Source organism: Camelus bactrianus, chromosome 5, assembly GCF_048773025.1.
Source record: "Camelus bactrianus isolate YW-2024 breed Bactrian camel chromosome 5, ASM4877302v1, whole genome shotgun sequence".
Lineage (NCBI taxonomy): Eukaryota > Metazoa > Chordata > Mammalia > Artiodactyla > Camelidae > Camelus > Camelus bactrianus.
The window spans coordinates 51,448,652-51,471,836 of record NC_133543.1 but is presented as its reverse complement, the minus strand read 5'-3'; the positions used below and the strand labels follow the sequence as shown (position 1 = coordinate 51,471,836).

Genomic DNA, 23,185 nt, shown 5'->3' with positions numbered 1-23,185 from the left:
TTTAATGGTGCTGCATAAATTCTTTATTAAACCCAACATGATACAGTCTTTTAATATCTGCAGACTAATAATTAACAAGTATTAGGTACAAAATAAACATATTTACAACAAACCAGGTACATTTCAATTACAATTTCAAATATAGTTTTTAGAAGACTGGCAGTAAAATCTTAGATAAATGAGTTTTTCCTTAATCATTAAAAAACTCTCTTAAAAGCTTTTTCTGTAAATGTAAAAACTATTCCACGCTTTATAGCAGGCGACTAGTATCTTTAATCTTGAGAAATCCTTAAATAGAAATCCAGCTCAACTCAAGATCAACTCATTACTTCCCAAAGTCCCTGTAGGGTGAATCCATCCTTCAATTTCTCTATTGCAAGCCCCAGTTCTTCTGAAAATACAGGTTCACGATCTTGTTGCTTTTTGGGAGATAAGAGGATGAGATGGGAATAGAGAAGGTGGGCAAGGAAGAGGGGGAAAAAACAAAAAATAGGTTTCACATAAGTTTGTGAATACTAAATATTAGACTATAGAAAGTTTTTAAAAATGTACTGTAGGTAAAATATCCTTACCTTATTGCCATCAGCAAAATAAGCCTATAACAGAAAGAAAATTATATTTCACACACTTGACATATAATATTATAATAGGTTAGTAGGCTAAGGAACAGGTAATTAATTTCTAGAACAATGCTGTGACTAACTGTATTTGTCATTCTGTTACTGTGTGTACTGGCCTTCTCACCTATCTTTACAATGCTGGTTGCAGAGTTCACTTCTGTCAATCATTATTAATGTCTTCAAAAGTTATGCCTTAAGCGCTAAAAAATGTGCTTTGTAATTAGCATATAGTTAGCACTGTTAACTTGAAAGGAGATAAAAAGAATGACAGCAGCTGTAAAATTTCATTTCTACTTTTGGTTGAGTAAGATGCTGGCAAAACAAAACAATTAGTGCTTCAATGTGTCAGCAAGTATATAAATTGAGGTAGTAGCAGTTTATAATTAAATATTTTACACTTATTTCACACTTTTTCCTAAAAATATATGTTCCCAGAGAGGTATCCTAGTCAGATTCATTGATCATAGAAAGCAATATTATTATTTTGGCTATTAATTACATAATACAAATTTGGAAACAAGTTTTACTGTTCAAACAGAATCTTTTAAGATAATATACTTATAAATTGAAAGGAGGGAGGTCTATCTCATAAAGATTACGAATGGAAAGTATAAATTTTAAATTAATTAACTGCATTACCGTAATTTATTATCTTAAGGTATGAAAAAACTTTTCACATATCTTAAATCCTCAATAATCCCTAACTTAAAAAAAAATCACTCTCCAACTCATGTTTAAGATACTTTTTTAAAAAAATTTTTATTGTTTTGTTGGTGGGTAGGTAGTTAGGTTTATTTATTTTAATGGAGGTACTAGGGATTGAACCCAGGACCTCATGCATGCTAAGTATGCACTCTACCACTGAGCTATATCCTCTCCCCAAGACACTCTTAAAAGTGTCAAGTTCTATCGTATTTTACACTCTTAATCTATTATTTAATTTAATGTGACTCAGATAAAAAAAAAAATCACAAGAAATTTAGTAGTTCTCCTTTGTGACGCTCACCACAAAAGCATCCGTGTGATCATCAGAGTCTATTTCTACATCGTCTTGAATTTGTTCAACTGTCAGAGCTTCAAGGGGCTGTGGCTAAAAATCAGTAGGTGTTAAAATGCATCAAAGAGACAATGTTAATCAAACAAATACTTTTAATAAAATGTGCTGTGAGAATCGTAAATACTTGTAAAAGGATATCACAGTTACAAACTACTCAAATCTTATAAAAACAACTACATAATTTATATTCTATTAAAACTAACATGAAAAAAATGAGTCAGTTGAACCTAAGCTTTTAAATATGAAGTCAGTATGATCAAAAGATTTAAAATGACAATTTTACACATACTTAATATAATACTTAGAGATATTGGTAAAGAAAAACTCATTGGACTTTATCTGAGTTTTTGATAGTTAAAAATTACCTGATAGTTTTTTAAAAAACCTAACGTTTGTGTCATGGCAAATTTTCAATTTTCCTCAAAACAGTCATTAAATATAAGACTTTATTAAAAAAAGGAACTAAGATTTGTATGGAATATTCTAAAAGTAAAGCAGAATAAAATATACTGCTTATATCTATTCATGTTTAAAATATTTGAATATCTTTAGTGTATTAGGCACCATATCGGTACAACCAAAGTCATAAAGTCTCTGCCCTTATTATAAAAGGTGTGTAATGTAGTGGGAGTGGAGTGAAGGATAAAACACAATTACAAATAACTAAATATCAGGTTGAACTATACGAAACTGCCATTTTTGTTAGTCAAAAATGGTCAAATATTAATAGTATTATATGGTCCAACTTACACAAAGTAGCTGTAACAAATGTAATATTTATTATAATAAAACAGTTCAGAGACAGCATAACTTCTGGCTTGTGCATCCCAGAAACTTTCATGAAGAAAAGGCTGGCATGGAATCTACGGCTTTTAGAAGGGTGAATTTCATATATAGGATTAGGGGAAGGGTATTCCTGGTAGAGGGGATCAGCATCATAAAGGTGAGAAACCACAGGATGTGGCTGAAGATGATGAATGGTCCAGTATGGTCAGAATATAGGAGTCCCACAGGACTTAAGGAGCTATGCAGGAATTTTGTACTGAACAATACCAAGGAGTATCACTCACACTGAAGTCTATGTGAACAGTGTTCTCCAGCACTGGGGAGCACACAGCCTACAGAACCAGGCACTGTGTGCAGAAAAGGTGGGAAAGATAGACTGGAGTCTACTGAAACTCTTTAATACCGTCCTAGGGCTTTTGGACTATTTATAGGTAATTGGTGGGGGCGGGCTGAGTGTGAAGTGTACTGCTGGCCAGAGTGATGGGATTCCCCAGTCTAAGGACAGCCAGTGCTTCAACCATGTTCAGAGCTGTGTGACTGTGTCCAAGTAATTTAACCTATCTAAGCCTCAGTCTCCTTAACTGTGAGATAAGTATAATAATGATAATAATGATATACTTCATGGTGGTGTTGGGAGGATTAAATGAGATGATGCATATAAAGTTCTCAGAGCAGTGAATGGCAAAGAGCAGGTGTTCAACACAGTCATTCAACAACTATGAATATTCACTAAGAGTCTATTATGTGCTAGTTTTGATTGCTGGAGATACAGGGATTAAAGAAAAATAGACAAAAATCCCTGACTTCATGGAGATTATTTATAGTGGAGGAGACAGATTACTGTTACCAAAAATAAAGCAAGCAAGAAGCAAGCAAACAAGCAAGCAGAATAAGGGGTAGAAGAGTGATGAGGGTTGTGGTTTTAGATAGAAAGTCAGGGAAGAACTCCCTGGAGAGGTGGCTTTGGAGTAAGGACTTACTTGAGGTGACAAAGTTTTGGCTGGTTATTCTTATATCCTGGGAGCCAAAGAAGGGGGAAAGAGGAGAAATGAAAGGTGGAGAGAGAATGTGTAGGATAACTAACATACTGAGTGTCTGCCACATCCCACTTACTGTACAGATATGATCGATAACTTTGTGAGATTATCTTCATTTTATAACGTGAAAACTGAAGCTCAAATCTGCCTAGGATCACAACTAAATGGTGAAACTGGGACTGAAGTTAAGTTTGTCAGGTTTCAAGGACCATGCTTGCTCTACAGCATTATTCTACAAGCAAAAGTAGTAACAGAAACTGCAGTTTGAATGCAAAGAAAGGGATAGGAACAGGGAAGAGATTGGTATAATTGTGTAAAATAAGATAATGGGAAAAATAAACAAGGAAAACTCCAAAGTTTTGAGCACAGCTGACTTTGCAATGTGAAAAATAGTAGTTATATATAAATAGATAAACAGTAAGTTTCTGCTGTATAGCACAGGGAACTATATCCCGTATCTTGTAGTAACCTATAATGAAAAAGCATATGAAAACGAACATACGTATGTATATGGATGACTGAAACATTATGCTGTAACCCAGAAATTGATACAACATTGTAAACTGACTATACTTCAATAAAAAAAACCCAAAAAGCAAAAAAAACCAAAGAACCTCAAAAAACAAACAAACAAAATAAGTAGTAAAAAATAAATATATAAATAAATCAGCAGGATACTGCTTTTGAGAAAAATGATGCCATTTGAGTTATGCCAAGTTTGAGATACTCAACCATGTCCCAGTGCATCTTACTGATCTGGAAAACTGTTTACTTAGTTAAATTACGAAGATAAACTTCAAAATGAGAAACTCAGTTCATGTTATTTATATGAGAATATATTCAAGAATATTTGGAACCACGATAAGCTGAGAGAGTATGCCAGGATCAGAAAGATTTGGAAGTCATCCACAGAAGTACAAGTTGCAGAAACGGGAAGAGCAGGTGATACAACTGAGGGATACACAGAGAAGGGAGAGTGAAAGGGAGAATGCTGAAAGAAGTACAGGCTGGGAAGAAAGCAGAAAAGGATGGTTAAGGAGAGGAAATTCTTAGAGTGTGTGTATAATATGGTGTCAACAAGCCAGGGAGACTTTTCAGCTGGAAGGGGAAGGGGATATATATGCAATGGGACAGGGAGAGAAACAAATCCAATATAAGGAGCATAGCAAGGTTGAAGTCAGAAAGTATGAATCTGTACTCAGCTGCCCAGCCCTATTTCTTTATCTTCTCTGTTCACATGCTGTAGTCCAAGAGCAGGAGAAGAGACAGATAATATATGTGTTCTGTGATATGTCTCAACATGCTGAGTACCAGCGGGGACACTGATGAAAGAGTGGATGGCAAGGACACAAGCAATAGAGCATACAGTGAGGACCCCAACAAGTGGACAGACAGCAAGAGGGCCTGTGATAGAGTGCCTCTGGCAAGGGTACCGCTGATAGCACAGACAGCGAGGAGTCTCTAATGAAGTGGCTGGTGAGGACACCAGTGATACATCAGATGACGAGGGGCCCAGCTGCAGAGGCTGAAAAGTAAAGCCAAAAGATGGCTGGTGTACCTGGAGAGCAGGAAGTGGTGCAGAAGCCAGAATTCATGAGGAAGGCAAAGAGGCATGTGGGGTCTGATATTCAAAATACCTCATAATTGGCAATGAAGAGGCTCTGATGAATAAGAATGGACACAGGACATATTGACAGAGTACTTTTGAGGTTGCTATATTGTATAACACGGTGGGAGAAAAGAATGATGTCTGTGAGGCCTATAAAGTTTAACCAAACGCTAATGGATGGCTTAAGTCTGTCTGCATCAGAAGAGCCTTGCACATGGAGACTTCTTCAGATTCACTGTTCACCAAGATGGGTAGGAATGAATGCTGAAGCAGCCAGGGAGAAAACAGGTGGTAGGCACAAATCAGTGTTGGCCCAGGGGCCATGCTCACTGAGCAGGGTCTGTAATTCATCATTTTAAACATAGTTTAAAATTAAATTGTACACAGTATGTTTATATCTGAATTTTACAGATTGCATAAAGGGAATTCAGCAAACTCTGTGTATCACACACCAAACAAATTACCTTTTCTTCCATCTCATAATCCACTCCAAATATAGGACTGGCAGAATAGACTTTGTGAAGTGAATTGATTTCTTTAACTGATTCTTGTAGTTTTTCCACAGGATCTATTTTAAAGCCAAGAACATATCCTCCACTCTACAAGAAAAAATAATGAAAAAATAAAAAATAAGCCTGAGGAATGGTATTTACAAAATATGATAAAATATAGCTCTAATTGTCCTTTTTTCAGAGTACAATATATAAGATGATTTTTAATTAAATTTTTATTATGAAAAGCATGCAGCATATACAAAAATAAAAGTGTACAATAAGCGTCCATGTGGCCATCATCCAGCTTTAACAAGTAACAGCATATGGCCAACTCTGTTCCATCTATAACTTCCCCATCCCCCAAGTCTCCCCCCATCACCCTACTCAGGATTATTTCTAAGTATATCTAGATATCACATAATTTCATCTGTAAATGTCAAAACTAATATTTCAAGATTTAAAAAATACACTGCAGATTGTGAAGGCCCAGGGAATTACGTTTTTCTTGAGCTAGACCTTGAAAAGGAATAGACTAAACATTAAAAGAAGAAAGGGAATAGTGTACCTGAGCCTATTTCTTTGAAGAACTAGAAAAGAAACTTGACCATAACAGTTTATTGGAGAAGTGTTCAAAATTGGAGAAGTGTAACATTTTGGGATTCAAATCCTGGTTTTACAACAAATTTACTAGCTGTATGATGCTGGGAAACTTATTTCCCTTATCTTTCTAAGCTTTAATTTTCTAACCATTAAAATGGTTATCAAGTTGTATTAAGTATAATAACGTATATATGACATGGCACAGTTCTTGGAACACAGTAAGCGCTCAATAAATGGCAGCTACAAATCTACAGGCCAGAGGAAAGGAGTGTGAGTAGACATTCATGTTTAAACTTTAAATTTAGAAGAGTTTATAAATAAGTAAATGTTTTATTTAAATGTATCTCTGCAAAAACCATGCACAATGGGGCAGAGCAGTTTATAATTAGATTCAGTATAATCTGTGTTTGATAGTATAAAATCTCAAATAAGGTGTGTGTATCTGTATATACCTGTGTTTCCCAAAGATAGTCTTGTGAATCAGTCAGACCTGGAATCAAAACTTAGCCCTACCATTTACTAGTTATGAGACCTCAGGCAAAGTTCCTAACATCCCCAAGCCTCAGTTTCCTTGACTGTAAAATGGGGAAAAATAGTAACTGTATCATAGGGTTATGTAAAGATTGAGATAATGACACTTGACTGTAATTATAATACATGTCTGCCCAACAGAGAAACATAAGCAGGATTCCTCTCTGGGGACAATTACTATATGATTTCAAATTCTTCATATAATTTCATATTACAACTAATATTATTCTTGGGTATAAACTGGTCACTACATAAATACAACTAAAAATAAAGACTGTCACAGAGTTTTAAAAATCTATTAATAAAAATATGAAGCATCTTACCTGCTGAGAGCTTTCTATGACAAGAGCTAAACCAAATTTTGAATCTCTAATCTTTATTGACCGCTAGATGTAATGAAAAAGAAAAAAAAAAAGCTTGTTTTTTTATCTGATAGTAGTGACTCTTCAACATAGGTTTTTTACCTTTTACACAGTAACTACTTTTCATAGTCTAAAGAACAGAATTCTCCTTCTTTCTTTCATTACACTCCCAAAGAGATCAAGTAAATGAAATTTTCATACTGGAATTAGGCATAACAAAGATGACATCTCTGAAAAATGTACAAGATTCTCTGACTTAGATCTTCCCCACTTCAGGGTGTCCACAACTTTCTGAATATTTTAAATCAAAGGCCAATAATCTTTTAGTTATGGAGAGCCAGTGTCTTTTGTGGCTTGTAAGGCTGGGTTAGTTTTTAAAAGTTACATGTGCCTTCTGTTTCTTACATCATAGATGGCTAAATTCTTAAAGTACCTCCATTCCACTTATTAAAAAAAATAAGTATGAGATCCATCACTGGGCATTAAGGAAGGCTAGGATAGGTCAAATGTAATTAGCTCAACAAGTAAGTGTGACATGAGGACAAAGCTTGGCTGGCAGGAGATGAGCAGTGAAGTGACACCAGTGGCTGGGGAGGAGGGTTGAGGGGGAGAAGCATAATGACACACAGGACTATAGAAAGTGACACAAAATGTACTTGCTAGCAAGGTTAGAGAGAACCATGGAGGATCTAATATTATGACCAGCAGACCAAAAGTCCGAGAAGGGTAATATTCTGTGGTAGGTCATGGCATATCACACTTCCAGACAGATGGGCATTGGAAGCCGTGAATGAGAGAGAGAGAGAGAGAGAGAGAGAGAGAGAGAGAGAGAGAGAGAGAGAGAGAGAGAGATTGATGGAGAGAGACACAGACAGACAGACAGACAGACAGACAGACACACATACATACACACACACACTAAACGGTAACTTATGAAAACCTGACCTTCTATCTAGACTACATACTCTGCCAGTTATACCCAGTCCTGGATAAGAACCACAGAACATTGGCATCCTGGTTGTCAGTCTAGCCAGGTGACTGTGGTTGATACAATCTGATATAGAAACCGGCAAGAAGATATATATAAATATATATAAATATACATCCATAGGACTGGAGTCAGTGCAATGGCTGAGGCGAAGGGCTGAAGTTAATAGAACCTGAACTCCCCAGTGACAGACTGTAATGATATCAGGTTGCAAGTTGTTAGGGCCAGGCTGAATTCATTCCAGAGTCCGTATTTGGCAACTGTATTCTTAAATAACAGAAAGTATCCTACTTGAAGAACAGAAAGCACAAGGTTGTTAACTACTCAGTAATTACTCAGCATAATAGAGGCTAGGTCAGGCAAGCTATAACACAGGTAAACGCAATATAAAACAGGAACAAACAATACAAACATAATTTATAAAATAACCTATGTAGACTCTGTCACATATTCCCAGCTATGATTTTAAATTCTTGTATTTCTTTTGATGGTCAGAAATAATTTTCTTCCTGTCAGATCCTATGATTTTCCACTTAATGTGTTGCTTTTCTCCACCAGACTGAAAGCTCCTTGATGGCAGGAACTGGAGTCAGCGCAATGGCTGAGGCAAAGTGTACTGGTTCTTGAGTTCCATCACTGAGCCTAGAGTAGGCTTTCAATACTTGGCAAATGAATGACCAGACATTTTAAAGTACCTCAAATCAAACAGTTTAGCAAAAGATAGGCTTGGGAATAGTTTGCAAAGAATATCCTTCTCATAGGTCAAGAAGTCTCTTAAAAAAATGACATTTTCCAGATACCATATATATTGTATTGAGTACTCAATATTTATTAATGAAACTACTTAGTCTTAAGACTACTTATATCCTACAATAAGGGTGATTATCATAGGATAACCTCACAGGATTTTCATTAACTATTTTTATGTTTCATCTAATTTGCACCAGAATCCGTTAAGGTTTTTTTTTTTTTAATACATAAAATGAAATTCTTCAATTTATTGGAATTTACTATTTGTTTCACTGAATCACATACTTATAGAAGCAGCGGCAGAGTAAAAAGAACCACCTTTATCTGTTCCCAAAACAAATTAGTCTCAGATGTAATTAGTTCTTATTCTAAATTTTAACAGCTTTAATTTAGTTTAGGCTAAAACCATTATCATGAAAAACCATCTTGATTCCTTTTACCAAACCTGTAGTATGAATCCAGCTTATAATAAATGTATACATATATTATATCTGTATCTGAATACAATGAAAACAGTTCATTCACAGAATTAATGAATTCATTCTGGCTTTAAAAGGGTTTGAGCAGAAAGTAGCAAGAGAGCCAAAAGTGTGTGGATCAGTGTGCTGAAGCCATGCCAAAGAACCACTCTATACTTGCCTCCTGGAAAAGTTGTGGAAAATTTTAGTAGCTCAAGTCCTTTGAATTAAATCTAAGAAAAATCACCTTAATCGTATGATAACTGTTTAAATTTTTAGGATTCAGTATATTTCTCTCTTAAAAGCAAGTTGATAATGGTGCTATTTCCCTTGAATGTTAAATACTATTGGATCCTTTCTATTATCAACACTTACAGTATGCTCTCAGCTAAACTGCTACCACTTAAAAAAGGAGAGAGAACTCATCTAATCCCAAAAGTCCTATTAACTGTTGGACATAAATTATTTATTCTGCATTAAAATAAGGTCATCAAAATGCATGCACTTACAATTTGCAGATATGGTATACTGACATTAAAACTGTCATTCATATTTGCATGCCACACAATTCTCACATTGGTAATAAAAAAGGTTCCTAAATTTCCCTGTAAAAGAGAGTAATTAGAGATACATCAATGATCATGTCTGAATACTTATTCTTTATTTTCTAAATACTAGAATAATTCTGATTATCACAGCAGCATAAAATACCAGAGTTGAGTATTATGGAGTGTTAATGACTTCACCATTCATTGGATGGCAGTGCAATTAGATGACTGAGAGCCTGGAGTTAGACTGTGATTACACCATCAGTACCTACTAGCTGCACAGGAACATACAGAAGGCAGCTTTCTGAAAGTGACATCTAAGTGTGACCTAAAGCAGAGGTTGTTAAACTATGGACTGTGGACCAAATCTGGCCTGCTGCCACATTTTGTATGCAAGCTAAAAATAATTTTTACATTTTTAAATGGTTGGAAATAAGTCAAAAGAACAATATTTCATGACACATGAATACTATGTGAAATTCAACTTCATGTCCACAATAAACTTTTTTTGACCACAGCCATGCTCACTTGTCGACAGATTGTCTACGGCTGGTTTTACACTACAGTGGCAGGACTGAGAAGTTAGGACAGAAACTATAGGGTCTTCAAAGCCTAAAATATTTACTATCTGGCTCTTTATAAAGTTTTCTGACTCCTGATGAGGAGGAGTTATTCAGATGGGGAGCTGTCTATATCCTATAGAATCTTTATCATAGTTTAAAACTAGAACTTTTCAAATGAGCAAAGTTTATTTACAATTTAAGTTTATGATTCAATGTTTAGCAAGAAGCTCTTCAGTCAAATGCTGCAGCTTTACCACTCGGTTATCAGTCTAATCTAGGTTGTAACACACACAAAATTTGGAAACTATTCTTAGTAAGAGGCAGGTTTTTTTCTCCAGAAATTGATTTGTTATTTATTCCAGCTATTAGTGGCATATGTATTTCATCTGGTCATAATTTCAAGAACAAATGAAAAGTTACAATAATGGCTGGAGTCACCAAATGAGTTATGTTTAATTCCATAAAGATTGGATTACAAGGCTTCCGTGACTGTCCACCCTATGACTCTCCTCCATCAGCAAAAGTTACCACAATGTGGAGGGTAGTGCAATATAGGGGAAAGAGCATGGTTAGGGGACAAACTAGATGTGCGAGGTCATATGATTCTTTAGGGACCAAGTTTTTCATCTGTGTGAATGGAGACCGAACTAGATGATCTCTAAGGTCCATTCCAGCTCTATAGTCTACACAGAACAAATGTTGCTAAAAAGAGCACAAAAACCATAAAAATATGAAAATCAGAATATTATTTTATATCAACAGTTATAATGCTAACTTATTAAGAGCTATAATGCTAACCTTAAATAAATATACAAACCTAATCATAAATGGGAAAATGACCACCAAAAAAGCACCACCCTAAAAGGTTCCTTAGTTCTTTGTATGGTACCTGATCACTGGACAAATTCCATACTCCATTGATTTTATCGTACACATGTTCTTGTGGTAATAATCTTAGTTGCTTATTTTGAATTAGTGCGCTTCTCAATTTAAAATCACGATACATTTTAGAAGTTTCATATGCTCTATAAAAAAGAACAAACAAAAGATTAACTCAAACTGAAAATGTGACTTTCTTAGGTTCTGTTTACTTATCTACAAAAATATGCAGTTGTGTATCACTCAAATAGTTACTAAGGTAAATTAAAATTTTTCTCTTTTCAATAAATTCTGGTAATTATCATCTTTCGTACGTGTTTTTTGTCATTTCAGCATAGTATTTACACATTTCATTTCAGTAACCTATTTTTCAGATGTCTAATTTTGGCAATATATATAGTATGGCACAAATGAGAGGAAACAGATCTTTTCTTTAAGCTGAAAAACAATGCTTGTAAAAATAGGCATGGAAATTACTTTTTCTATCAAAAAGCTTCCCTTTTTTTCTGTTTCATTCAAAGGCCACTGTTATTCTTCTAACATAAATAGGAGTAAGATTACTCTTCTCACTGAAACCTGAAAAACATTATGCTCACATCTACCTCTGTACAGAAAATTAGAATGAATCTCTACCAACTACAGAAGGGACCCTAGGACAGTGTACGTATCTGTGTTTGTAATAAAATCCTGATAATTTCGTTTTCTTTCCATGTCTCCCTATAGATAAATAATAAAAACAGAAGAAAATTCTGATTAACTTTTGGTTAATTCTAATTTTAACGCCACAAAAATGTAAACTTATTTCACCTTTAATAAAACTAGAGGGTTTTCTTAGCCTGAATAACTTTAGAAGTCATTTATATAAATTACGATATGCATTGTTAAACTTTGGATCTTTACTTTAATCTTTTAACATACAAATTGTGAAAGAGCAGGATTTGAGCATTTGCCTATAAATTTTAATTTCCTTTAATGCTGTAATCATCAATATTTAACTAGCAGAAAAAATGGAAACTATTCAAGTTATAAATTGTTTGGGGGAACACATTTTTATACTATTAAAGAAAAGCAGCTTCCCTGCTTCCTACAGACTCCATTTCATATTACTTCCCTAAGTAAAGTGAAATAAAGAGGTAAGAATTAGGTATATGCCCAAGAGAACTAAAAAAATGTTTCCACACAAAAACTTGCACACCAATATTCATGGCAGCATTGTTCATAATAGCTAATAAATGGAAACAACCCAAATATCTATCAATTGATGAGTGGACAAACAAAATATGTGTCCATGCAACAGAATCTTATTCAGCTATAAAAAGGAATGACGTACTGATATATGCTACAATACACAGCACGCTTGAAAACATTACATAAGTGAAAGAAGTCAGACATAAAATGCCACTATATTGTATGATTTCATTCATTCATATGAAATGCCCCGAATAGGCAAATCCATAGAGACAGAAAGTAAATCAGTGGTTGCCAGGGGATATGGGGAAGAGGAAATGGGGAGTGACTACTAGGAGGGGTTTCTTTTTGGGGTGATGGAAATATTCTAAAATTGAGTTATGGTGATAAAACATTGTGAACTACCAACTGTAATTCTAACACTAGCAAACTGTAAACTTTAAAATGGTAAATTTTTTGTTTCTGTTTTTGTTTTTATTAGGGAGAGCTAATTAAGTTTAATTTTTTATTTCTATTCTGAGGAGGTACTGGGGATTGAACCCAGGACCTCCTGCATGCCAAGTATGCGTTCTACCACTTGAGCTATACCCTCCCCCGCTAAAATGGTAAATTTTATGTTATATAAATTGTATCTCAAAAAAATTAAACCATTATATAGATTTTAAAAATCATCAACAAAACTAAAAAATCAAATAAACTAGGAAACTAAGAAATTTGCAACATATATGACAGATAGGAGCATAATCAAGAAATTTACAACAGAATAGTATACATAGCTAAATAAAAAAATTTCAACATTATTAGTAATGAAAGAAATTTAAATTAAAACAGTGGTATATATATTATATCTATCTGTGTGGTTATAAATTTTTGTATATATAAAAATATACAAATATATACACATATTTTCCCTGTCATCTTAGCCAAGCTTTTAGAAAAAATCATAGTACTTAGGGCTGATTAAAAAAAAAAGAGCTGAGGTAGTAAAAAGTGAATAGTTAAGCAAACAAAAACCAAGAACCACAAAACAACAAAACTCTTTAAAGAAATCACCCAAACATGCCTTCTACTGTTAGAAAAATAATCTTAATTTCTTAACTGAATTATCCAACTTGGTTATCTACGTAGAATGAATTCTCTATTTCATTGTTAACTACCTTGGTAGTGCATTTAATAGAATCCTCAGCAGCATTATGTGTTTTATCAATACCTTCAAAGTGTTTATGAAATGGTAATGCAATGTGTTCTTCCATGTATCTTCAGGGTATCTGCAATAGAGCTTGGAGGAAGATAGCACCACATGTCTAAACTTTATTCTTTAAACTTTTATATCATAGAACTATTTAAAATCCATAAATATTACCATACCTGTGTACTGCAATCACAGAGGTAAAAAGTCTAGGACTTCCAGGAACCAAATTTGTAAATATAAACTCAAAACGAGTACTGTTACATTTTGTTAGTATATAAAGAGCTTCAGTTTGGCCTCGTAATTTCTGTAAGGACAAATTTATTTAAAACTTCAGATTTTAAGAGCAATTTCTCATTTACAGTGAAAACAAATATCAACCTCAAATATCTACTGTTTTTTCACTATATATATTTCAATAAGATTTTTTCAGACTTACAGAATTAGCAGTCCTTGTTGTAATATTCAATATGCAGTTGTAACCAATAGCTAAAATTCAAAAGCAAAGAATTTAAAGAACATTATACAATAAAATGAGGGGAAAAAAATCTATATATACAGAACTTTAAAGTTTAAAAAACTGAATATATGTAAAAATACAACTTTAAAACATTTTTATGAAATAACTACAAATTTAAGTTAAATAATTAAAAGGACTTGGAAGTTAATTCTGCCTCTTTTGAACACACAAAAACATAAATAACATGGAGAAAAAGTTTGCTTCTCTAACAGTATTTTATATTTTTGTATTATTTACTAAAAATCTTAGCACCACAACATCAAGAGAAAAAGTCTAGCTGGATAATCTTCAGTAGTTTTAAAAAATCGGTGAAATAAAATTTAACACAGTGAGAAGTCGTATTTTTATGAGAATTTAGATCTCCCTTCTTTGTATTACTTGAAACAGGTTATAGCAAGTTTCAAAGACATGCAAGAAACAAAAACAAAAAGTCACTCAATGTAAAAGCACTAATCTCGTGTATGTCCAAGAAACAAAATGGACATACTGTGAAAACATTCCTTTTGCATTATGATGCAGTCTAGACTTTCTTACATTTTTATCAATTTAAATTTTCCACATATTTCATGATATCATTTTTTTGTTTTGTTTTATTTTGTTTTGTTTTTGTATCAAGAGCCACTGTGTAAGCTCACCTGACAAATTCTTTTTTCTTTTGTGCTTCTAACAAAGATACTTACAAAGATTGACTCTGGGTAATGCCAAAGAGTGCCAGATAATTCTTAAATTTGTTACTAAGAGTCTACCTAAAAGCAAACAAACAGAAAAACAGGTTACCTTAAGTAAGGACCTACTTTTGCAGTACAGAATGAGATGGACGTGAAACTTCTGACCCAGTACCAGCAGCAACACCGACAGATGTTTCTCATACGTATTTTAATTGAAAATATTTATTGTGCATGTCTATCCTGTGCAAGGTATACAATATATGATTCAGAATCCCAGAGAAACAAACTTTGATAGTTACAAAAGAGATAAAGGTATTCATTGCCAACAGCTTGGTGTGACTCAAGCTGACAGAGAAAACTCTGTACTGCTTTTTTTTTTTTCTCGATAGAAGTCCCAGCAGGTTATATGTGTACAACTGAGTATGAGTATGGGATAGTATAATTACTAAGCCACTGAGGGAAATCACACTTCTCAAAGAACTCTCACATACACGTGAATCCCTGCCATGTGAGCGTTCCCTTAGCAATTCTCACTTAAATGAGCCATATAGTTATATACTCAGCTTATTTTTTTTTTCTGTGAGCAAATTTTTTCCTGATATAAAGTTATAGCTAGGCTGAAGTCTGTTGAAGGCTTTATGCTTTTCATTCTTTGACTCAAATTGATGTTGTTACACTGAAATATGTACAAAGTTAGATAAACTTCATTTCTCAAAGTCTGTCCTGTGGAATAGTAGTCCCTGTAGATGTTCCAAGAAAAAAAAGTCAAGTAAACCTGTCCATGGTTAACTATGTGTCTTACAAACTTATAATACAAGTAGCATATTTGGATAGTTTTGAGATATCCTGAACTAAAAAACTCTTTTAACTTTGTTTAACATATTTCTTCAACAAATTATAACCATGGAATTCTTTTGTTGAGTAATCTATAGCCATGTCATACTCCTTCCTCCCTGAAAACCCCTAGCATATCTAAAATCAGAAAAACTAAGCCTGTGTGAATGCTGGAGTAAGATGGGATAGGAGGTTCCAAAGACAAAGGAAGGTGTTCTCCAGAGAACCTGCAGAACATTACTTGGTATGTTTGACAAATAATAAGTCACTCAGCATGGCTAGAATGTGAAGTTCCCACAAGATCATAGAAGACTAGACACTGCATCTATCAGTCAGGGTCAAACAGGAAAGAGATGGCTCACTTAAATTAGGATGACTGAGATTTTTTTACAGAAGGACGTATTACAATGGTATAGGTGGGGTGTCAAGAACCGTAAGTGAGTGCAGCAGATCTGCTACCGCCCCAGATCCAGAGGGACAAGGATGGGAAGCAGTTCACCTAATCCGGAAGGAACAGGAGTCCTCTAGAACTGATGCTTTGCAAAGAAAGAACCATACCTCACTCTCCTGCCCTACTTGATCTTCTGCCATGACTCTTCCAACCAAAAGCTACAGTGTGAAAGGAGCCCTGTGATGTAGTGTAAGGGGGAAAGGGTGAAGAAGGGTGCTGGACATGGAGAGACAAGTGGAAGACAGCAGCACAAGCAGGAAAGGTTGTTTGTGGACTAAGTGGACATTCGTCAATGCCAGACCAAGAAATTCAGACTTAGATCTGTTAGCAATGAAGGCAGTAGAGTTAGGGTTTCAGTTTAGAACTAGAAATCAGAAGAACTAAAACATTCTGAGAAGAGAATGTGATCCTAGCAGTTTAGAAAGCAATGCAGGCAGTTGGTGCATCATTCACTAACTGTGTGATGTTAGAAAAGTTAATTAACCTCTCTATTCCTCAGTTTCCTTATTTTAAGATAATAGCATCTACTTCATTTTTTTTTATTATTTTTATTAGTATTAAATGAGATTACACATATTATAAAAAAGATTCAGAACATTGACTGGCAAATAGTAAACATTCCAAGTGTTAACTGCTATAATTTTTTTTAAATATCTGAATTCTTTACAAACTTATTTTTATGACTTATTTTATTACTATAGATACACTGATTTGTGTTTTCCCAATGCCATTTCACCTAAGTAACATTATGTCTATATGACTCAGCTCTAAGCCAAGGACATTTACGGATTCTTTTTGATATTTTTCTATTACAGGATTCCAGAAAAATTATGGAGTGGAATTTGCTTTACAAAAATACTAACCAACTCTGTTTACCTGATTTTCCTGTTCTTGGTGTACCCCCTACAAGTCTCTCTATCTTTTTACGTTGCCTCTTTTCTGCTGAAGAACCCCATGCTATCTATAACTCCAAACCCAGTGTTCCAGGCATGGACATTTCTCTCTGTCCTCCTAAACACCAAAATATAATTGTCCCTGTCTCTCCTTATCTCTGAAATACTGAATTATGGCTGTTTCATTCTCCTACAGGTTCAGCACACAAAGCTTTCCAGGAACTGTGCTGGAGATTTCTGGCCAGGGAGGTATTTTACACCCGCTACGCCGAAGTGCTAATACAGGATTCTGCATTCATTGAGTGCCCATAGTCTTTGTTTAGACTGGTGGATGAACTGTCACGTAAGAGTTCCTGCCAATCTGTATGAGAACAACCAAACTTCCTTTTGGCCTCTTTAAGTTAATTCAGGTTTTGTCAAGATCCGGCCATCTAGAGATGAGTATTCCACCCTCAAAGGCAAAGACGAAGATTTCTTGTTCACTGCTAGATCTTCATATCCCACCTGGGCCTGGCTGACAGTGGGAGGCATTTTAGAAATATAATTTAAGCATTCCTTTAAGGATGGACTCTAGCCATTGACAGGATCTGCTTGTAGCAGGTTCCCCTCACAGAGAAGAAAGGCCCACAACTGAATCTGCTGCCCACATAACGGCCCAGAGCAGACCAGAAGAAAGGCTCCAAAAGGAAGCAGCCACTCAAAGGGCTGCAGGGAACACATCCTGCCAATCAGGGTTACCACTCCATCTCTAGTATTTACTGATCCGCCTTATCTGTTCTGCTAATAAGGGTAACTGTTCCTTCTCTGGATTTACTGATCCTTCTTACTTGAATTAGGTCTGCTCCTTTTCCCCACCTTCCTCTTTAATAAGAGGATTATGTCCCACCCTCCTAAACCTCCTTTCCCCTTAAAAACCCTTTTAGACACACTAAGCTGCTCACTCCTCCTCCCCTATGTTTTTCCTTGAAAAACAGTAGTGATGTTTTTCCAAGACCTGCTTATCACTGGTCACTGGCTCCATGTATGCAGCCTGGACTTTTAAAAGTTCCAGCCTTGGGGAAATTTGGTTTAGGAGAGACTGTGGAGTCCAGCCTGGCTGCTCCTCAGTAACATTTAGAGACATCTCACAGATTTCTCAGTACTTAACCTACAAATAGACTTCACAACACAGCACTAACTTGCTTTCCACATGTCCATCTCCAAGTGTCAGACTTGGGACTGTGCATTATTCTTGGATTTCTTAAAAGGAAGCCTGGCTCCAGGTAGCACAGCTATGACCTACTTAGGTTTCACTACCCCATATTCTTTTTGTGGGAAGGCAGATCCAAAAGTCAGAACTGTCCCATGCCCCTTGCAAACAGGGATCTTGGAGTTTTAACAGTTATGAGGTAAAGTTGATGTTAGAATCAGGAGTTACCAAAGGACCCAAGTCTGAGGGACATTCTGTATTTCCTGGTTACAGGTTTAATGCTTACCCTTTCTTCCCTTTAAGTCTGAGAAAAATCTTGTGTGGAGTTAACTCTCCCACTCTCACAATTATGTTTATACATAAAGGTGTTTCACATCTTATTCTCCAGATAATATGATTTAATACTTGTAAATTAAACCAGAAATATAAAATACACTAAAAAATATACTCACCTCTATCCCCATTATTTCCTTTGGTGTCTTCAATTGAATCTAAACAATCAATAAGGACTTCTCCAGGTCTTGTTTTCATTTGTCTAAAACAAATATAAAGGCTTTAATTTTATAGCTACAACTACACACACTTACAATCTAGTTAGAAAGAAAAAAGACATATGCATATAAAACAGCCAACAGTATAAATGATGCAGTACCAAATGCTCAGGTATTTGAAAATAAGATTTTCAAGAACTTAGTGGGCAGGGTATGGCTCAATGGTAGAGTGCATTCCTAGTACGCACAAGGTCCTGGGTTCAATTCCCAGTACCTCCATTAAAACCAACCAACCAACCAACCAACCAACCTAATTACCTACTCTCCATAAAAAAACATAAAAAAAAAAACCAAATTAAAAAACAAAAAAAGAACAAATAACCTGGAGAGATCAATGGGGCCTGGAGTGACCAGGGATATGCAGAGATGCCAGAACTAAAGGAAAGGTAGAATTTGGAGAAATAAGAGAGAGAGAGGAGAATTCATGCTTAAAGATCAGAAATAAGATTTAAGGAAATGTGACAAGACTGGCCTGGCTGGGGAAGAAGGTCTATCTTGAGAGGTAGTGAGAAGTAAAACTGGATAAGTTAGGAGAAGCCAGATTATGGAGAACCTAGAATGCCAGTCAGATAGATATGTGCCTTATTCTGTGGACAGTGGATAAGCCCCAGAGGTTTCTCACTAGAGGAAAGGAGTCATGCAGCTATGGAAGGAACAGATTAAAGCAAAGCAACATTAGGACTTGCTAAACGATCAGATAAAGGAGACAAAAGAAAATAAATGAAGAACAGGTTGCTGACGGATAGAATGCATTCCAGAGTGTCAAAAGAAAGAAAAACCTAGCAGAATATGTGGTAGAGCCTTCTAATATTCTCAATAAAGCCAACTCAATTACCTATTGAAAATACATATACAATCATATGATTTCCCTGCTTAAAAGTTTTCCACGGCATCCCACTGCCTAGAAGATGAAGTCCAAAATCCTCAACTGAATATTTCACAATCTGGCTAATCTCCCTTTTTATTTGCACCTCCATCCTCTACCTGCCAGACCCTGCCTTCTAGCCAATGAGATTTATATCTCCAAGACTCTGTCTCTAATTTTTCCCCCCCTCCTTTTCTTTATTCTGGAATAGGCTCCTCCTGTCTACTGGCAAGGCACTGCACATTTGTCAGGGCTTAACTCAAATATTGTTTCTTTGAGGGCATTCCTCAGGCAAAATGAACTTTTCTGCTTCTATGGTCCCCTAGCTTTTTGTTCATTTTTTCCAGGATGGTATTTACATTTTAAATAGTTGTCCATATGTATCTTCTGCACTAGGATGGGGGGGGGGGTTGCCATTTCTTATTATTTTTGTATCTTTAGCTATCAGCACAGTAACCAGCACATGGAAAATATTTGATAAATGTTTAACTGAAAATGTTCATGAAATGGACCTCTGCTTGAACTAAGAACCCTCCAAGAATAAACAGAAAGTCATAGAATGTCTGCAATATGTAACTGAGGCTTATAATTTTATAAATACCCTCACAATGTCTTAAAGCATCTAAGACCACGTTAGTGTTAGATATCTAGCCACAATTAAGCCTGGGAAATTAATATTTCATTTTTCCACCTAAGAAAATTCTGTTCGTAATAAAGAATCATGAGAAGTGGCTAAGAAGCTCTAAACCATTAACTCAAGAACCTTAGCTTCACTGTTTTCCAACACTTAATACCCAAATAGGCATTTTTTTTTTCCCTTGAACTTTTGGGGAAAGGTTTCTAACTATTCTCTCTTTAAGACGTGAAAATTTCCAAAAAACAAGACTTCTGTTTGAGAGGCTCTAAAAGGGGGCTCCTTCTTCTTGGTGAAGGTTAGATGGAAGCTTACCATGGAAATACAGTTTGCATTGTTAGAATTTTGGAGAATGCTTACTTCCACTTCTCTGCTTTTACAAGGGAGGAGATTCAAGCTTAGAAAGCTGAAGTTATTCTTCTAAGGGCCCACAATGTGTGTCCTTATTCCACATCTAGTTTCAGAATCCTCGTTTCCTAAGTCCCTGAACCAAATTCGTTCCACCACAAAAATCTGGCACCCCAAGTTCACTAGGCTGTACGGGACGCCCAAGAGCTAGGTGGCCCCTGCCCTGTTTGGGCTCCGCTTCCTGATAGGTCCCCCACGCCGAGACGCCTGGGGCCAGGGATGGCACGGGACCGAAACTGTATACAATCTAGACGCGCCTGGCTGCGGCGTCGGCCTCGAAAGGGCCGCAGGGCTCCGGCTAGCCAGGGCTCTCCCGAGAGGCGGACGCCAGGCGCCAACCTCCTCCCACCCTCGCGAGGGCCATGAGCCGCGAGGGCCATGAGCCGCGGGGTCGCAGGCTCCGCCCGCGGGCCCGGAAACCGCGCCGCGACGCCCTCTACAGGCTCTAGGCCCCTGGGGGAATCCTGACGACTCACTGCGAGGACACGTCGAAGCGGACATCCCTGTCCTCCCAAAGCGCGTCCAGCACCGACATGATGACCGAAGCCCGCGGCCAGCGTTCTCCACGGTGGCAGAGGGCCGAGGGGCGTCTCGCCGGCTCCGAGGCAACGAGGCGCCTCTGTCACGACGTCTACGGCAGGCGCCGAGGCCCAAAGTTCCTCTAGGTAATTGGCGCACTTTCCCAGTTCTGACGCGTCGTTAAGCGGTTTTGAGGCTCAGAGTTCCGCGCCTCAGAGAAGCCAAGCCGAGCTTCGTCCAGGAGCGTGTGCTTGACTTCTGAGTGACCTTCCTCGCCACCAGACATGCACCCTTAAGCCGTCCCACCCACTCCCCCCATTTCTTTACACTGTCAAGAATTTAGACTTGAAGCTCTAAATTCCTTATCTGGCCCGGCCCCATTCCGCCCAGTCCACCTCATGCGGACCTCGAGCCTTCTACTTGCTCTCCACCAGCCGGGGCTCAGAGCCTTTGGAGGCCCCCTTTCTCTGTCTGGAACTCTGTTTCTCCACATCTCCGCATGGTTGGCCCTTTGTCACTTAGCTCTCAGCTCTGAAGTGAACTGAAGCTGTCCTTGATCTATCTTCTGCCACCCTACTGTGAGTACCCTGAGGACAGGGCCTGATGGAGTTCCCTTTGGACAGAGCCCAGCACAGAACTGGCACTCAGTAAGTACTTTTTGAATGAATCAGTGCCATCCTTCCCTCAATTCTTGACATTTCTCTAAATCAGTGGTTCCAGGTGTGCTCTGGGGACTCCAAGAGGTCCTCAAGATCCTAGCAGGGTGCCTACAAGGTCAAAATTTATTCATAACAACATTGTGTGCCTTTTGAACTCTCAATCAATCCTTGAATATAAGGAGGAATTTTTCAGAGGCCATATAATGTGGAATTGAATGTGGAAGAGATATGGGAAAACAGCTGTCTTAATTTTAAGCTGGACATTAAAACAGTTTTCAAAACTGTAAAACAATCTTACTCTTCTCACAAATTTTTAAAAAATATAATTTAAAAGATGTAATATATGTTAATATATAATGAAGTTATATTTAATTTTTCATGAATTAAATGAATTTTTAAACGTCTCAGTGTCCCTAGATAGAACCCGTATAAGTAAAACTCTTTCAGTTCCTCAGTGATGTTTTTAAGAGTATAAAGGAGTCCTGACATCAAACGTTACACAACAGGCCTTAAATTATCTGGTGCTCCTATGTGTCAGGCCCTGTGCCAAATACTGGGGATACTAACATGAAAAGCGTGAGGAGTTTTTCTCAGGTTGAAGAAGGTAACAGAGAAAAAGGAATATGTGGTGGGCACATCCTAAAGTGGCTCCCAGTGAGTCATGCCCTTGTATTATCCTTTCCTCTTGGATGTGAGCAGAACCTGTGATTTGCATCTAGCCGATAGAAGATAACAAAGGGGATGGGGTGTAAAAGTGATAGGAAATCATTCCCATGATTATATTATGTAAGACTACATCTCAGCTGACTGGATCAAGAGACTCTCTGGCTTACCTCACAGAGGCTACCTGCTATGATACCACCTTTAGGCCAGCAGCCTCAAGCTGTATAGGTGCAAGGACCTGAAATCTGCCAACAACCTAAATTAGCTTGGAAGCAGCTCTTTCCCCATTAAAACTTCTGATGAAGTCTTAGCCCCAGGAAATGTCTGGATTGCAGCCTGGTTGTCACCCTAAGCAGAAAAGCAAGGTAAGCCATATTTGGACTTCTGATCTATAGAAACAAGGAGATAATAAATGTCTTGTTTTAAGCTGTGGTCATTTGTTATATGCAGCAATAGAAAACTAAGACAATTATTGATATCAGGACTGGTATGCTCCTGTGACAAATAGCAGAGGCTATTAGACCTAGCAAAATTCTACCGGCAGGAAGAAGGCTGATAAAATTACTTCCCTGCAAACATGGGCTACATATCATGAAAAAGGAGGGATGACTCTGAGGATAGAACCAGAAGCCCAGAGGGCAGCGATCAGAGCCTTGGGAGATTATTCCCAGA

At 36.7% G+C, this 23,185-nt stretch overlaps 1 protein-coding gene and 1 long non-coding RNA gene across 4 annotated transcripts in view; one reads left to right on the top strand and one right to left on the bottom strand.

Moving 5' to 3' along the window:
- Positions 1–21,280, bottom strand: BBS5 (Bardet-Biedl syndrome 5). 2 transcript variants are annotated; one of them, XM_010971431.3, is made up of 12 exons: positions 21,149–21,280; positions 18,667–18,749; positions 14,860–14,925; positions 14,099–14,148; positions 13,839–13,966; positions 11,293–11,428; positions 9,802–9,897; positions 7,058–7,120; positions 5,574–5,708; positions 1,627–1,710; positions 573–596; positions 1–419 (listed from the first exon to the last, which is right to left on the bottom strand). In XM_010971431.3, exons 1-12 carry the CDS (start codon positions 21,205–21,207, stop codon positions 318–320), a joined length of 1,026 nt encoding a protein of 341 aa, XP_010969733.2. In that variant the 5' UTR covers positions 21,208–21,280; the 3' UTR covers positions 1–317. The 2 variants fall into 2 exon arrangements, with proteins under 2 accessions (XP_010969733.2, XP_010969734.2); XM_010971432.3 differs by lacking the exon at positions 7,058–7,120.
- A 195-nt stretch (positions 21,281–21,475) lies between these two features.
- Positions 21,476–23,185, top strand: part of LOC141577709 (uncharacterized) — a 66,989-nt gene continuing 65,279 nt past the window's right edge. For both annotated transcript variants that reach the window (XR_012507020.1, XR_012507021.1), the window contains exon 1: positions 21,476–22,878. This is a non-coding gene — a long non-coding RNA (uncharacterized LOC141577709). The remainder of the gene's footprint in view (positions 22,879–23,185) is intronic.